We start from the raw sequence: 16,108 nt of genomic DNA on the forward strand, positions 1-16,108 counted from the left end.
TTTTAGTAAATAGTATAAATGTATTTTGTAATTTAAACAAAAGCTTCTGTTAACATTATTGCTAACATGGCTAGACACTGTCACTAAATTTGGTGGCTCTGCTTAGGATGGTCTGAACACATGCAACATTCTTTTTGGAGCCACCTGAAAAACAAGGATTCATCATCCAGCTGAAACTGAAGACAGATTTTTACCAAACTGGAGGGAATTTTGAAATGGTTGACCAAATCTGTGGGATACAGAATGTACAAAATTCTCTTTAAGGGTTGCTGGGGTGACAGGGCAACTCAAAGAGGTAACCATCTGTAACATCTGAAACTGAGGTATGAGACCTGTATTACAACTGATAACAACAAAAAAAGCCATATATTTAAAATGCTGGAGATGGTGAAGACACACACTTGTTTCAAATATTACACCCCCTCCCTCCAACTGAAGCAGCCCATTCCAAGCTGCTTACTTGAAACTGCATGTAACATGTCTCAGGATGAATAGCACCAGCAGGGGCTTATTTAGTGATGGTTAATAACTCTCTCAAACAATAGAGGGCAGGCCAGCTAGTTTATTCAAATTGAATCTAAACCTTAGATCTCTGGCTTAACAATAACAAGAGAAACCTTTATAGACACAATATATCTTGCATTAAATCAGAGACGGTTTAAATCAGTCTTGTAACTTCTAATATTCTGGGCTGGCAACTACAGCATGACAAATGTTTAGTGCAGTTACAAAATCACATTTTACTTTCCTTGGCTACCAAACCTTAAACAAATCTGAAAAATGCAGTTTTACAAAGGCTTTTACCATATACCCACTGCTGCCAGTCTCAAGTAATTATGGTTTCTTCATTCCCCAGGAACATTTCTAAATAAGGGGGATTTTTCTTTGATCTGCTCGCCTTGAAGTGTATGTAAGAACTCAGAGAGTAAGTTTAAAGAATGAAGATTAACTGAGATGCCAAGAAAAGTTTTTATTGCAAGCACAGTGAGCAGAAAGAGATGTCTTCTCACACAAAGTGGCCACAAGGTCTGCCATTAACTAAATCTCTTTGACAAGCCTTCATTGGTTTAAAGCATATGAATTAGCTTCTTGCTATCAGGTGTACATCATTTCTGCCATGTGAGACATTTTCTTGGGAATATACAAGTAATACTCCATGTAGCCTGATAGGTCCTCAATGGTCACATCATCCACAAAGACTCGAGCTTGCTCAGAACAGGATCGGGGAGAGCCAGACAGAGTTCTGGCGTGCAGCGACTGAGAGTAGTCCTCAAGTGTGGATCTTCGTTCTGGAGCCAAGGGAGGGACACTCTGCAGGCCTGAAAACGAATACACTTCCATATCATGCCATCTCTTACACTGGCATTCCTTGCCTATGCATGTGCATGGCGTGCCCTGGTTTAGCTTGGAAACTGATTGAAAGTCAGAGAGATCACTGGCTTTGAGACTTGCTTGGGAGACTTGGGTAGCGTCAGAGGAGTCTTCCTTCTTACTCTCTGATGGGAGCCTTGGAACAGAAGTTCTCAAAGGCTCAACGACTGCCCCTGTGTGATTAGCATCGAGAGAAGCAGAGCTTTCTCCTGCACTGAACTCTTTAGGGGATGAAATTCCCAGCCCACTGCTGCCATCAGGTGAATCAGTCTGGCTTTTGTGCTTGAGTTGACTGCTGGAAGAAGATGCTATCGTACTGCAATGTATAAACTTCGGAGGATGAAGGACAGGAGACTTAGAACGTCTACGACGCTGAGTTCTCACCACTCCTCGTGAAGACTTCCTTGTAGACCTAAAGAGGAAAAAAAATATACAAGAAGATATTGGGATATGGAGCTGTCCTAAACAGATTCTTTATGACAGTAGGAAATTTACCTTCCCTCAGATTTATGAGTCTAAGCTCATAAATTTCCTGCAAGAGATGTACCTGCCTCCATTTTCATGCTGCCTAAGTCTTTGTGTCTCAAAAACTTCAACATCATCTTATTAGCAAGTTATAGAACCAGGTGAGATAATGGTATTTTTTAACTGAATCACCTGGGCCAAACATTTGGGACAGAACACCTGCCCTGTTCCAACTCTAAGCTTGGGAGCCTTTGACCAGTGGGTCTGAGGGAAGCACCTCAAACAGACAACTGAAACCGATCCTGTAAAGCCTAAATATTGTGCCCTAAACCTGAATATAGCAGCTTCAGAACCACTGTGAGGCTAACGTTACAAATGACCATTATGCCATTACTATTAAATAGATTTCTGATTCATTTCTATCATTGGTAACAGCCAATCAATCAAAACCAAAAAACTAACAATATTTACAACCCCTGAGGTTTTCAGATACTGGGAATTACTGGACACACTATGTAAGATAACTATTTATAAAATATTTAAATAGCCAAGCGCAGTGGCTCATGCCTGTAATCCCAGCACTTTGGGAGGCCAAGGCAGGTGGATCACAAGCTCAGAAGATTGAGACCATCCTGACTAATGCGGTGAAACCCTGTCTCTACTAAAAATATAAAAATTAGCCGGGCGTGGTGGTGGGCGCCTGTAGTCCCAGATACTTGCGAGGCTGAGGCAGGAGAATGGCGTGAACCTGGGAGGCGGAGCTTGCAGTGAGCCGAGATCACGCCACTGTACTCCAGCCTGGGCAACAGAGCGAGACTCTGTCTCAAAAAAATAAATAAATAAATAAATTAAATAAAAAAATTAAATAAAGAACTAAATGAAAAGAAAAGATACTCAAAACTGCTAAGTGAATTAGAGACAAGAACCAAACAAGACACTAAAAAACTAAATAGAACACAGTAGTCCCATCTTATCCACGGTTTCGCTTTCTACAGTTTCAGTTACCTACAGTCAACCATGGTCTGAAAATATTAAATAAAAAATTCCAGAAATAAACAATTCGTAAGTTTTACATTACGCCCCACTGTGAGTGGCATGACGAAATCTTGCACCATCCTGCTCCATCCCACCTGGGATGTGAATCATCCCTTTGTCCAGGGTATCCACACTGTATATGCCACCTACCCATTAGTCATTTAGTAGCCACCTTGGTTATTAGATCAACTATCATGGTACTGCAGTGCTTGTGTTCAAGTAACTCTTATTTTACTTAACAATGGCCCCACAGTGCAACAGTAGTGATGCTAGCAGTTTGGGTATACCAGGAAAAGCCACGAAGTGCTTCTGCTGTGGTTAGAATGCGTCACCCAAAAGTTCATGTGTTGTAAACTTGGTCCTGAATGCATCAGTGCTGAGACTTTTGGGGGTGATTGGGTCACAAGGATTCTGCCTTCAAGAATGCATTAATCCATCCACAGATTAATGAATTAAAGGGTTATTGAGGGAGAGTGATAGTTATCACAAGAACGGCTCTGTTATAAAAGCTGGTTTGGCTACTTCTCACGAGCCCCCTTGCCACGTGATATCCTTCCCCATGTTATGATGCAGCAATGATACACTCACTAGATGCTGGTGCCATGCTCTTACACTTCCCAGCCTCCAGAAATGTAAGAAATAAGTCTCTTTAAAAATTACCCAGTCTCAGGTATTCAGTTACAGCAATAGAAAATGAACTAAGACAGCTTTCTTTAAGTGAAAAGGTGAAAGTTCTTGACTTAATAAGGAAAGGAAAAAAATAAATCATATACTGAGGTTGCTAAGATCTACGGTAAGAACGAATCTCCTATCTGAAAAATTATGAAGAAGGAAAAACAAATTTGTGATAGACTTGCTGTTGCACTTCAAATGTGAAAGTTACAGCCACAGTGCATGTAAGTCCTTAGTTAAGATGGAAAAGGCATTAAATGTGTGGGTGGAAGACACGAACAAAAACATGCTCTGACTGATGGCAAATGGGTTTCATATTGTCTGCAGTTTCAGGTGTCCACTGGGGTTCTTGGAACATATTCCCTATGGATAAGAGGGGACTTGTACACACAGCTAAAGAAGGAATGACTGACTGGAAAATAAATTTGAATTATTTGTAACAGGGGCCAGCAAATTACAGCCTGTGGGTCAAATCTGGCTCCCTGCCTGTTTTTGTACAGCTTGTGGACACTGCTCCAGTGGGCTAGCACTGTGGGCCACAGACCAGGCTAGGGGATCCCCCCCGTCCCTATTCTCCCTGCCCACCTTCCTGGCCAGTAGACACGCTGCGCCACTGTCCAGCCCCACACTGGCTAACATCTACATGTTGGGTCTCTACGGTTGGCAACTGCTGATCACTGAGAGGCAGAATCTCAGTTCAAGACTCCAACCAATGCTGGGATCTCTGGAGGAGAAAAGAGCATGCTGGGATCTGAGCCTCACTGGGACAGAGAGTAGAACTGACCCTGGCACTACCTGCTACCCACCCATTCCACAAGGTTCTCCTTTCAGGCTAGTCACTACCCTGCGACTGTCTCAGCAACTGAAGACAAAATGTGTCCACCAGCCAGGACGGCCAACCCCAGGCAAACAGGGTAGAGTAGGAATTTTCTCTCTTATTTAAGCACTTATTAATATCCTTGGATTTTTGCTTCTTGGCCTCCAATGGCTAAAAAATCTACCATACGGTGCTTTACAAAAAAAGTTTGCCAACCCCTGACCTAAAAGGCAGTACAGAGACAAGGATTTGGAAAAAATGTAAAAGTTAAGAGAGATGACAGAGTAAGTCTGGAATTTCTGAAGAAATGAATACAGAGAACAGAGGACAAGTGATTTTTATAGACATAATGACCGAGAAATTTTCTGAATTGATAAGAGAATCTATGAACACAGGAAATACACTGGAGCAGGATAAAAAGAAATCCACATAAGAGACACTCTGTAGCAAAACTATAGAATAGCAAAGACAACAGGAAGATCTTAAAAGCAGCCAGAGACTAGAAAGGTTATTTTCAAATTAATAACAATTGGATTGAAGGTATGCTTTTCAATATCAATGTAATGAAACCAGAAGACAATGAACTGTACCTAATTTAAGTGCTAAGAGAAAATAACTGTCAATCTAGAAATATAATGTCGACTATATCAACTCTATCTTTCAAAAACAAGGAAGAAATAAAGACATTTTCAGATAAATGAAAGCACAGTTGGTCTTCTGTATCCATGGATTCTACACCTGTGGATTCAACCAGCAGCAGACTGAAAATATCCCTTCCACCAAGTTCCAAAAAGCAAACCTTGAATTTGCTGTGCTCTAAGCACTATGCTGAGTCTGTGTGAGTGAAGTGCTGTGTAAGCATTGTGGTAGGTATTATAAGTACTCTAGAGATGGTTTAAAGTATACAGGAGAATGAGCATAGGTTGTATGCAAATACTATACCATTCTGTCTAACAGACATAAGCATCCTCAGATTTTGGTATTGAGAGGGGCATGTGAGTGGGGAGGACCTGGAATTGATCCCCCATGGATACAGATGATTGTTATTTACCAATAGGACATGATGTATTTAACATCGGGGGCCCTTTCAAATGTATTTATATGGAGTTATACAATGCAGAGGTCCTATTTACTAATAATAAACCTTCACTAAAGAAACTACTTTAGGAAAAAAGTAAGTGATTGTATATGTGAGGTCTGAGGTGAAAGCATGGTGAGGAAAGAAGTTATAAACAAGTAGAAAAATCTAAATAAACACTGTCTGCTTAAATAATAATAATAAAACCTAGTTTGTGAGATTAAGTAACAACTAAAATATTGGGCAACTATATCATGGAAGTCAGGAGATCAGAGGAAAGGGTTTCTAAGGAGAAGGGCTAAAATACCATTAATTTTTGTCTTTGTTAAAAGCATGCATGGTAAAATCAAGGCTAACAACTACTGAAAGAATAGAAACAAAGTGTGCCATTTCCAAACCACTAGAGGAAAAGAACAAACAAAATCCTTGCAAACAATTGTGTTTAAACAATTGGAAAGGAAAGGAGGAGAGGTACGGTGGGAAAAAAATAGAAAAAAGCAGGACAAATAAAGTAAAATGACAGAATCACTTCTGAAGATACCAATAATCAAATAAATGTAAATGCACTAAACTCAGCAGTTAAAAACAAACTGATCACATTGAATAAAACCGAATAAAAAAAACCCTAGTCATATGCTATTTATACGAAACCCAGCTAAAATACAAGAACACAGAACGCTTGAAAGACTAGTAGGCTGGGTGTGGTGGCTCACACCTGTAATCCTAGCACTTTGGGAAGCCGAGGTGGGCGGATCACCTGAGGTCAGGGGTTTGAGACCAGCTTGGCCAACATGATGAAATTCTGTCTCTACTAAAAATACAAAAATTACCCGAGCATGGTGGCGGGCACCTGCATAACCCCAGGTACCTGGGAGGCCAAGGCAGGAGAACTGCTTAAACCAGGGAGGCGGAGGGTGCAGTGAGCTGAGATTGTGACACTGCACTCCAGTCTGTGTGACAGAGCAAGAACAAGACTCTGTCTTTAAAAAAAAAAAAAAAAAAAAAAGAATAGAAAAAGACACACAAGCGAAACACTAACTAGAAGAAAACTTTAAGACAAAAGCCATTATGAGGGATTAAGAATGTCACTACATAATAAAAGTTTCAATTCACCAGGAGGAAAACATTCTAAACCTATGCTATATAAATCCAACAAAATAACCTCAAGATACATAAAGCAAAAACATAGAATTTAAAGGGAAAATAGACAAATTCACTTCCATGGGGTAGATTTCTACATACATCTCTATTATTTGTAGGTCAAGTTGACCAAAAAATTGGAAAAAAAGGTTCCAATAACACATTTAAAAGCCTGACTTAATGGACAGAGAACCCAAGAATAATTAGAGAAGTCCCAATCTTCTCAAATAGACATGGAATATTTGTAAAAATTGACTATGGACCAGGCCAAAAAAAAGTCTCAGCAAATTCAGCAAAAGAAGGAATAGGTCCTTATCTAATCATTGGGTCTTAGGTTCTACATCATAACCTAACTCTTTTCTGGACACTCAGAAAGGAAAATCCAATAATATTTTATAATATTGGAATAAAAATCATTTCAATAAGAAGCTCTTACCCATGCCAACTGTCTTTAGATGCACATGTGGTTTTAGGTTTGGTATCATCTGTTGCTGTTCTGACTGGTGCTCTGACACCTGTGCCTTCTCCAACAGACAGAGATGCTATGGACCTGAAGACAAGAATAAAGTTTACAGCTACAAAAACCTGTAAAATGAGGAGAACATATTGTTCTCACTAACTCAAATACAACTTTTATTAATACATTTTTTTTTCTAGTTTGGGTTTCTCAAAAATTGCTCAGCTTTTAATGTAAATTTTCCTTCAAAACCAAATCTAGAGTATCCCTAAAAGCCCATGGCTGCAAAATCATAAGCCAAAGAATGACTGGTAAGTGTACCCAGCAGCAGGATATAAATAGACTTTCAGGCTGTTTCCCTGGGGCAGATCAGGCCTTATGGCCAGAGAATGCTAATGACACTGACCATTTATCTTATGCGGGCAAACCAGAGTCATGGAACTAAGTTTAGAAGCAAAAACTTTAGGAGACTCTATCTAACTTAACACTGAATACATTTTCAAATATTATGCAACTTTTAGAAAAATATTCTAACTTTTTCAACTAATGAACTTGAAATATTACTGAGTTAAATCCTTGTGGTTTAAAATTATACAGATAATATGGGTTCCCAGTAAAGAACGTGAAAAAATCTAAAAGCAAGAAAAACAGAATCATCCATAACCTCACAACCCAGAGACTACCAACATCGAACACTGGTGGAAATCCTTCCAGACTTTTTCAACACACACACACACACACACACACACACACACACACACACACCCTACTATACATGCTATGGTGTTGACAAAAATTCTTGAGAAAGCGACATTAATCTACTAAAATGAAAGGATGTTCAACAAAACATAATTGAAATTAAAAAATAACTGGGAATAACTAAATAATAGAAAAAAATACTGTATTTCTAAATTATGGCATATCTATACGGTAAAATGTTGGGAAATTATTAGAAATTAAGTGTACAAAGAACTTTTAATGATATGGGGGAATGCTTATAAGCAGAAAGCAGCATGGTTAAACACCTATACATATATTATGATCTCAACTATGTAAAATAAGTATAGGCTATCATGAACCAGTGGTCTAGATGTTAACAGTGGTTATGGGAAACTGTGATTTTTACTTCCGTTTTTATCCTGTCTTGTTTTTGTAAATTTTTCTATAATAAGCATGTATTATGTTACAGTCACATAAATAGGATATTGTTTTATAATAAATATACAGAGATTTGTCCTAATAAGACAAATACCACTAAGGAATCAAAACCTGTTGAACAGGATCATGCTAAATTCCTGGCAAGGCCTGGTTAGTTTATGAGTCAATCCTCAGATATCCCATTTGTAAACTGGCAACAATATAAAACAACTAGAATGTATGATACACTACTACACAAGTCTTATTCTGCTTAGTCATGCTAATGACTCACCCCTTATTTCGTTTTCTCAAATATTCTCCTTCCCTTCTTATAATTTTACTCAAGGCAGAATATATGCTACAAATATATAATTTTTTTTCATTTCAGCTTTTACTTTAGATACAAGTGGTACATACACAGGATTGTTCATGGGCATACTGGACCCAGGTAGTGAGCACAGTACCCTGTAGGTAGGTTTTCCACCCACATTCCGCTCCTGCCCTCCCCACTCCAGTAGTCAGCAGTGTCTATTGTTCCCATGTCCATGTGTGTTCAATGTTTAGCTCCCACTTCTAAGTGAGAACATGCAGCATTTGGTTTTACAAATATATAATTTTTGACCATATATTTTGAAAAATTTTTAAATAATGTTCCAAGTAATTTTTAGGGATACCAAAATGGCTTAATTTTACTTTTTTTTTTTTTTATTTGAGACAGGGTCTCGCTCTGTTGCGAAGGCTGGAGTGCAGTGGCATGATCTCAGCTCACTCCAACGTCCAGCTCCCGGGCTCAAGTGATCCTCCCACCTCAGCCTACAGAGCAGCTGGGACTACAGGCACGCACCACCACGCCTAGCTAATTCTTTGGTTTTTTGCAGACAGGGTTTCACCATGTTGCCAAGGCTGGTCTCAAACTCCTGAGCTCAAGTGTTGTGCTCACCTCGGCCTCCCAAAGTGCTGGAATTACAAGAGTGAGCCATCATGCCCGGCCTGGCTTTATTTTACATTTCAACTTCTTAAAACATCAGGAAAGAAGTCTGTGTATCAAGAGTTACTTATACAAAATTACACACTAAGAGATTTGTATGTATAATTGTGTGTACACATTCCTAGTATTTTCCTGATTTAAAAAAATTATTCCTATATAAGAAATCACAAAGGATACACTGCAGCCACAATCTGGAACGCTCTGCTTCTCTGCTTTGCTTCTGTTTCCCAAGACAATTTATCAAAGTACTGATATGAACTGGCAAGTTGACCATATTAGAAAACCATCAGGAGGAAAGATATGTTTTTGAAGTATCATGGAAGCAAATATGAGCACCTACAACATCTACTGTGCAAATCTATCAGCATAAATCTTCTCATTTGATAGGCCAAAAATACTACTAGCAATAGGCAGGTGGCTGTAACAACTAACATCTAGTTTTTACTTTGTGCTAGGTACTGCATGCATTTCTTCATATTGTCTTCAAGGTACCACATAAAGGATGGTTAAGAGCAGAGGTTCTGGGCCGGACACAGTGGCTCTCGCCTGTAATCCCAGCACTTTGGGAGGCCAAGGTGGGTGGATCACCAGCTCAGGAGATCAACACCAACCTGGCTAACACAGTGAAACCCCGTCTCTACTAAAAATACAAAAAATCAGCCGGGCGTGGTTGCAGGCGCCTGTAGTCCCAGCTACTCGGGAGGCTGAGGCAGGAGAATGGCATGAACCCGGGAGGCGGAGCTTGCAGTGAGCTGAGATTGCGCCACTGCACTCCAGCCTGGGCGACAGGGCCAGACTCCGTCTCAAAAAAAAAAAAAAAAAAGAGCAGAGGTTCTGGAGACAGGCTGTCTAGGTTCAAATCCTGGCTCTGCAACTTCCTACCAATGTGACTTTTAGCAAGTAATTTAATTTGTGTGAGTCTCATCTGTAAACTGAAATGACAGTAGTATCCATGTCCTAAGGTGTAGTGAGGATTCAATAACGTGCACAAAGTACTTAACCCAGTGTTGAGGCCACAGGAAGTGAATAATAAACTTTAATGATGACGATTATTACTTGTGGGTGTTCTACTCTGAGCTTCCAGTGTTTAGTTTCCATTCATGAAAAGAAATTCTTATATCCATTAAAAATGTTGATTTATTTTGGCCTGGGAGAAAGAATTGGTGTGAGAAGAGTCTCACACAGAACATTTTGCAAAGGGTGAAACATTAACATTCAGACAGCAGCTGGTATGCAGGTGCTCTAATTAGTTTGGCCAAAGGGACTAAGGTTATTGACCTCAGTGACAGAATCCTACTGAATAGAGGTTTCCATAGTGATAGACTGAGCAATCACAGACCATGAAATCTACAATGTCTTCATAGATTTCCATTGAGCCAACCCACTTTTAGTGAAAAATACTGTGATTCCCTTGAGATGTATGATAAAATCCCTGGTGGGACACCGCTTGATAATCTTCGATTAAAAAGAGGTGGGGGGAAGCCCTCCTCAAAGTGAACAAAAATCAAAACACCCAACCTGGGAGGGCAAATGAACTGCTACTTTTCAAATTTAACCAAAGAGTTTTTTTTTTTTTTTAACTAAAACCATACTGTGCAGAATCTGGAAGAATGTTGCACTATTAGCATTTATATTTTCTTTCAATAATGAGAACTATTAAAAGAGGAAGAGCTTTTTAGGGAAAAGGGACTATTTAAAATGAGTAAACAAATAATTCCAAGTAATATATTACATATTTAATTACCCTGATGCATCCACTCTTAATTTCTTGAAAGCAGTCTGTAGACTCTCCTCCTCTCCATCCTTGGCTTCGGATTTCATTGTGCAAGTTTTTACACTACTTATCGATGTTCCTGTTAACACTAAAAAAGAAAATAAAGTGAGAAAGTAAAAACAGGTGGGATCAAAAGTATACCTGTTACCATTACTGTTAGGAAAAAAAGCAAATTTTTATTTCAAAAACGAAGTTTCAGTGTAGATAACTGGAGACTATAGGTTTTATTTCTTAAAGGGAAACAAATGAAATGATACCAAAAATGGATACGTACTATGACAGAATATAAACTGTTCACATACTTGATGCCAAAATCCTATTACACAATTTTGGAAACTAGATGATCTAAAGTCTATGTTTCAGTATACATACTTTTTAACAGGGGAATCTCCCCAGTTGGTCTAGAAACCTATGAACAAAATGACATCAGAAATAAAAGGGAATAGCTCAAATTATAGCACTCTGATTCTTTAAAATGACACTATTTGTCTGGCCTAACACTAGTTAAGTATAACTTTCATGACACATGATAGCATTTCTCTAGAGCAGTCCTGACCCAGACAGCTATGTTCACAGAAGACACGTTTTAGAGAACAAGACGTTACCACTGTGAAAGCAGAATTAGAAATGCACTCTACCAGTAAGGTTGATACTTCCATTTGTGTTTTTCTTCATAGCCTGGAATACTGTAATTAATTGTTAAACAAGAAAGAAAATAAATGAACTATATACTTGCAGCCCTCTAAAAAATTCATCGTGCACATGAGTGGAAAAAGAAAAAAAAACAAACAAACTTCTCTTTAGCCTAAAGAAAGGTTGAAAGTAAAGAAAAAAATAGAAATGACTATTGTGTAGACGCACCACTAAATGATCTCTTAACTAGTTTGATTAACCAAAGTCCTCCATATTTTCCACCTGATTTTTATATTTAAACAGAGAAAGGTAGATGAAAAACCAATCAAAGCAACAAGAAACACAACAGAGAAGTCTGTTAATAAACCCTTGAATCTAGTCTCCAAATTATTTTTTCACTCAGGGTTATTAGTACCAAATTTTGAATAAAAATTAAGCAAACCAGCATCTATGAACATATCAGAGAGAATCAGAAAGAAAGAAAAAAAAGTACCACAAAAAAATAGAAATAAAGAATATTTGAAGCAAAAGGTTCACTTCACCTCTTTATTTCTAAGCCTTTACCTGCCCCCCCGCCCCGCCCCCACCCCTCTTGGGCATTCTCAGAGGGAGCAGTGCCTCTCCACCGGCCCTTGGGTCCTCTCTGATTCATATCTGCTCGTTTCTCAAGGTGGCTCCGAAGTTATTGTGAGACCTCTAATATTCCAAAGGTCAAGGTGTCATAATGTTTGATATAATGTAACCATTATATTATTGTAGTACCAGCGCAAAATAAAGAGGCAAGGAATCAGGACTTTTCACTTTACTTATCTGCGGAAGTTAAGGTATTTTAGGCAGAGCTCTCTGGGGAACACTGAAAACAGTCTCAAAAGAATTCAGCTACTAAAAAAAAAAAAAAAAAAAAAAAATCAGCCAGCCTGCACCTCAACTTCTTAGGACAAAAAAAAATTTAAATACATTCTCCACGTATATTTTGCTGGTTAATTTAAGTACATAAACATGAAGAACCATTATTCACACAATCCCATGCTTCACTAGTCTCTAATTCTCAATTTAGGGTAGGATCCCCCAAATACACAATCAATTCCTATATACCTGGAGGGAGAGGTGAGCAATCACTTATTTCAATATTTTCAAAGCTTCACATCATCTAAAAGAGTACTATTGTAGGTTGTAAACAAATTCTTCCTGCTGGTAGAACTAAACTCAAGTTTGACTTACAGTGTTCCTCAATTACCTTATGATCCGTTAGTCAATGTTCAGCCCTTACCGAGTTCATAAATCATCTGAGCCAATCTCCCCAACCCGCAGACCCCCCACAAGTCCTCCTTAGCCCTCTCTGGAAATCAGTCAGCATTTACGTACACATCACATTTAAGTATACACTGCTGAACCCTACAGGCAGAAATTCATTTCTTTCACAAATATTTACAGAATTCCTACTACCACGTGCACGGCACTAGAATGAATGCTAGGGATAAAAGCCTAAACTCCATTTCCGTAAGGACTAGAAGCTCATTCCTGCCCTCCAAGAGCTTACAATGTAACACTCTGCTAAGAGGCTCTCAACCTACATATGTAACTTTTAATTACACCATGCTGACTTAATAGCATGGCAGGTGATCACCCTAGATGTTAATACAAACTTTACATTCCTGTTGACACACTAAAAGATCTATCATGTAAAAACCAAAACAGGCCAGAATTAAAATCTGGCTACAGACTAAAACTTCAGGAATGAAGTTCTGTCTAAACGATTTTCAGACTTCCAGCATTTTTTTTACTACTAACTTTTTGTCTCAGTTATTTTAGCCAAGAGCAAAAGTGAGCGTTAGGCATAACCTTAAGAGCTAGAGAAGAGCACGTTTGTAATTATAAAAGGCTCATTATGCTCCTCTGCATCCCCAGATCCCCATTCAAAGAAAGGGTTGTACAAACTCTGGACAACACATATAATTGGCTTGCCCTTCTTCATTAATATTAAATCTGTGGGAGACAGTCTTGGCGTTTTCACTGCAGTGAACTCGTGGAGTTGAACAATCTCCAAAGAGATGAAACTTTAAAAAGCCTATTCGAAGTTACTTTAAGTCAAATCACACCAGGCAATTTAACTTTGCCTCGGATTTTCCACAACCTTACAAAAATTACAAAGTTCTTTTAAGTTCCTCCATCAAAAGGACAAATTCCTGGTTTTTTCTTTCAACGAAATGGATGCGTCACAATCTTATTTACATCTTGCCGTTTTAACCAAGACCTCCTTGAATCGCAAGTCTAGGTCTACATTTCCAGGCCCCTGAGAAGACCTAAGAACGATCAAGAAGGGATGCGCGGGTAAGCGTTGTCATCACAACGTTAAAGATTTCGAAACTCCCAGACCACCAGGAAGCGTAGAGTATGGGGGAAGAAAACCATGCCCAGCAACTCTAAGAGGCAAACTAGACCGGGAGGAAACAATCAGCCCCCAGGACAAAAAGCACATTCACACCTCTCCGTGCAACCCACTCATCCCTTTATACTCGCAGCGCTGCAGCCAAAGCACAAAGTTCCTTCTTTTCACCCAGAGTCTGTGCCTGTCGCGGGTAAACATGAACGGAGGAAAATTCCTAGTCAGAACCCAGAGGGGTAGGACGGGGCTTGGGGAGTGTGGGGACAACGCCGAGCAGGGAGCTGTCCAGGGGCTCTGCCCGCCCGGGGTCTCCAGCTGGAAAGTTGCGCTCCTCGGGAGATTCCTGGGGTCAGAAACAGAGGCTGGAGTCGGAGCGAGGCACAAGGGATGCGGGAGAAGAAAGGAGTGGGGCCGAAGAGGTAGCCAACGAGAATGGGGCTCCGAGGCGAGAGGGAAAGGACTGGAAGGGGCAAAGGGCGGCCAAGGAGGGCGAAAAGGGGAAGCTGCCGCTGGGCGGGAGACGGCGGAGGAGCGGGACGGGGCGGGGACCGCGGGAGGACGCGAAGGCGGGAAGGGCAGAGAGCGCGGAGCTCGGAGCTCCAGCAGGCACAGGCCGCAGCAGATAAGGGAGCGCGGAGAGGCCCAGGCCCGGCCCAGGCAGGAGGCGTCGGGAGACGACGCGACCCAAGGCGGGCGGGCCCGGGGAAAACCGCCCGCGGCCAGACTGGCTGTGGAAGCCGAGACGCAGTGCTGCGGCCCCTCCCCGTCACGTCAGGGCACTTACCTCCTCGCAGCTGGGGCGCTCCGGTGATGCGGTGCAGTCAGTTCAGAGCGTCTCTCCCGAATCTCGGCGCCCGACTGACCCGGATCCAAACCAGCCAAGGGGGCGGCCCGCGCCTCGGGAGTCGCATTGCGCCTGCGCACTCCGGCATGCACCCCGCCCCCTACTCATGCTCCTCCCACCCCAGTGACTCGGCAGCGCGGCAGGCGACGACTGCGCAGGCGCAGGGCGGCGGCCGCGCCTCTCGAACGCCCTGCACCCGCCCCCCTCAGAAGCACGTGCGCCTTACGTCATTTCCTGTTATTCTTTGGTTTGCCTCCTCCCAGTGGCGTGGATTTGCTCCCAGCCCGCTTTTGGGGCATGCGTGCTTCCTCCTCTCTGTCAGGTGAGTAGGCGTCATTCTTCACAGTCGTCCTCTGCCTCCACCGCCCCGGGATCTCCTTGTGCTTGGTCCTCTACCTGGAGTCACCTATGCAGCGGAATTCCGCGGGGCGGGGACAAGGACAGGGGGTCTTTATGGCAGCCAATACCCGGCTGAGCGCTTGGCCAGAGTTTCTGTGATGCTAGAATCTGGACTGCCTGCGACCTCTCCTGGACTCGGACACCAGCCCTCGCCTCCTGGTGATCTTTTAGGGCCTGCAGAGAAGCGAAGAGGTATTGGACGTGGCCAGGGTCAATAGTGTGAAGCTGGAATTAGAATTGAATTGAAATGCCTTCGGTTTTGATATCGCTGCTGTTTGTCTTGAGGCAACTGCTTTTCCTCCTCTGGGTCTCTCAGTTTTCCATCTAGTAAGTGAGAAAGTTGAACCTTATCGGTGAGTCTCGTTTTTTCAGGCGTAGACTCCTTTGAGAATCTAGTAAGAACTGTAGATCTTCTTGCCAAAGAAATGCAGCTACACACCAAATTTTGCAAAAGGATTTAGGCAGTTCACCAAAGGAGATGAATTTTAGGGTTCTTTACATTTTTCTGATTCTGGATGTTGCTCAGATGGTAGGCGGTAAAAGGTGATCTGTGCAACAGCTGCCACCCGCTCCATCACCAGGACTGGTTCTGCTGATCTAGCTGTGCCTCTCCTCGCCTGCCAGTCTCCAGCTCCACGTCTGCACTTCTCAAAGCTTCGTGAGAACAGATTATTTTGCCCAATAGAGTTGGCTGGCGTTGATTGTGGCCCACCCCTAGAGTGAGGGTTTTTCTCTGAACCAAGATTGGCCCCATCCACCATCATTCCCCAATACCTTAGTTGTAGTCAACTAACTAGATAGGCTGCCGAAGATGGTTTAACTGTGTCCAGCTTAACTACAGCCAGGCTTTGGAATGCCTGGCCTATGTCTGTAAATGAAATCTAACAATTTATTGTATAACGTTGTTAAACA

The 16,108-nt window shown here is 41.3% G+C and overlaps 2 protein-coding genes across 9 annotated transcripts in view; one reads left to right on the forward strand and one right to left on the reverse strand.

The window, feature by feature from the left end:
• Nucleotides 1-14,809, reverse strand: OSER1 (oxidative stress responsive serine rich 1). 6 transcript variants are annotated; one of them, XM_063720455.1, is made up of 5 exons: nucleotides 14,053-14,649; nucleotides 12,374-12,449; nucleotides 10,905-11,022; nucleotides 7,015-7,128; nucleotides 1-1,783 (listed from the first exon to the last, which is right to left on the reverse strand). In XM_063720455.1, coding segments are annotated over exons 2-5 (921 nt in total). In that variant the 5' UTR covers nucleotides 12,375-12,449; nucleotides 14,053-14,649; the 3' UTR covers nucleotides 1-1,095.
• Nucleotides 14,153-16,108, forward strand: part of LOC129052125 (uncharacterized) — a 15,877-nt gene continuing 13,921 nt past the window's right edge. For 2 of the 3 annotated variants that reach the window (XR_008516947.1, XM_054541797.1), the window contains exon 1: nucleotides 14,386-15,119. Coding sequence is in view for 1 of the 3 variants with exons in the window: in XM_054541797.1 (XP_054397772.1) it covers nucleotides 14,386-15,119 (734 nt within the window). In the remaining 2 variants the exon portion in view is untranslated. Of the gene's footprint in view, nucleotides 15,389-16,108 lie in introns of all 3 variants that reach the window. The other variant, XR_008516948.1, reaches the window with a different exon arrangement.

This window comes from Pongo abelii, chromosome 21 (genome assembly GCF_028885655.2).
Source record: "Pongo abelii isolate AG06213 chromosome 21, NHGRI_mPonAbe1-v2.0_pri, whole genome shotgun sequence".
NCBI classification, from domain to species: domain Eukaryota; kingdom Metazoa; phylum Chordata; class Mammalia; order Primates; family Hominidae; genus Pongo; species Pongo abelii.

Coding starts and splice junctions, on each gene's coding strand:
- OSER1 (XM_063720454.1), bottom strand. CDS start 11,609: ATGAAGAAAAACACAAATGGAAGTATCAACCTTACTG. Junction 11,023..11,572: donor TGGAAGTATCAACCTTACTG/GTAGAGTGCATT, acceptor TTTCTTTTTTAG/TGTTAACAGGAACATCGATA. Junction 7,129..10,904: donor TTAAGAGTGGATGCATCAGG/GTAATTAAATAT, acceptor TCTTGTCTTCAG/GTCCATAGCATCTCTGTCTG.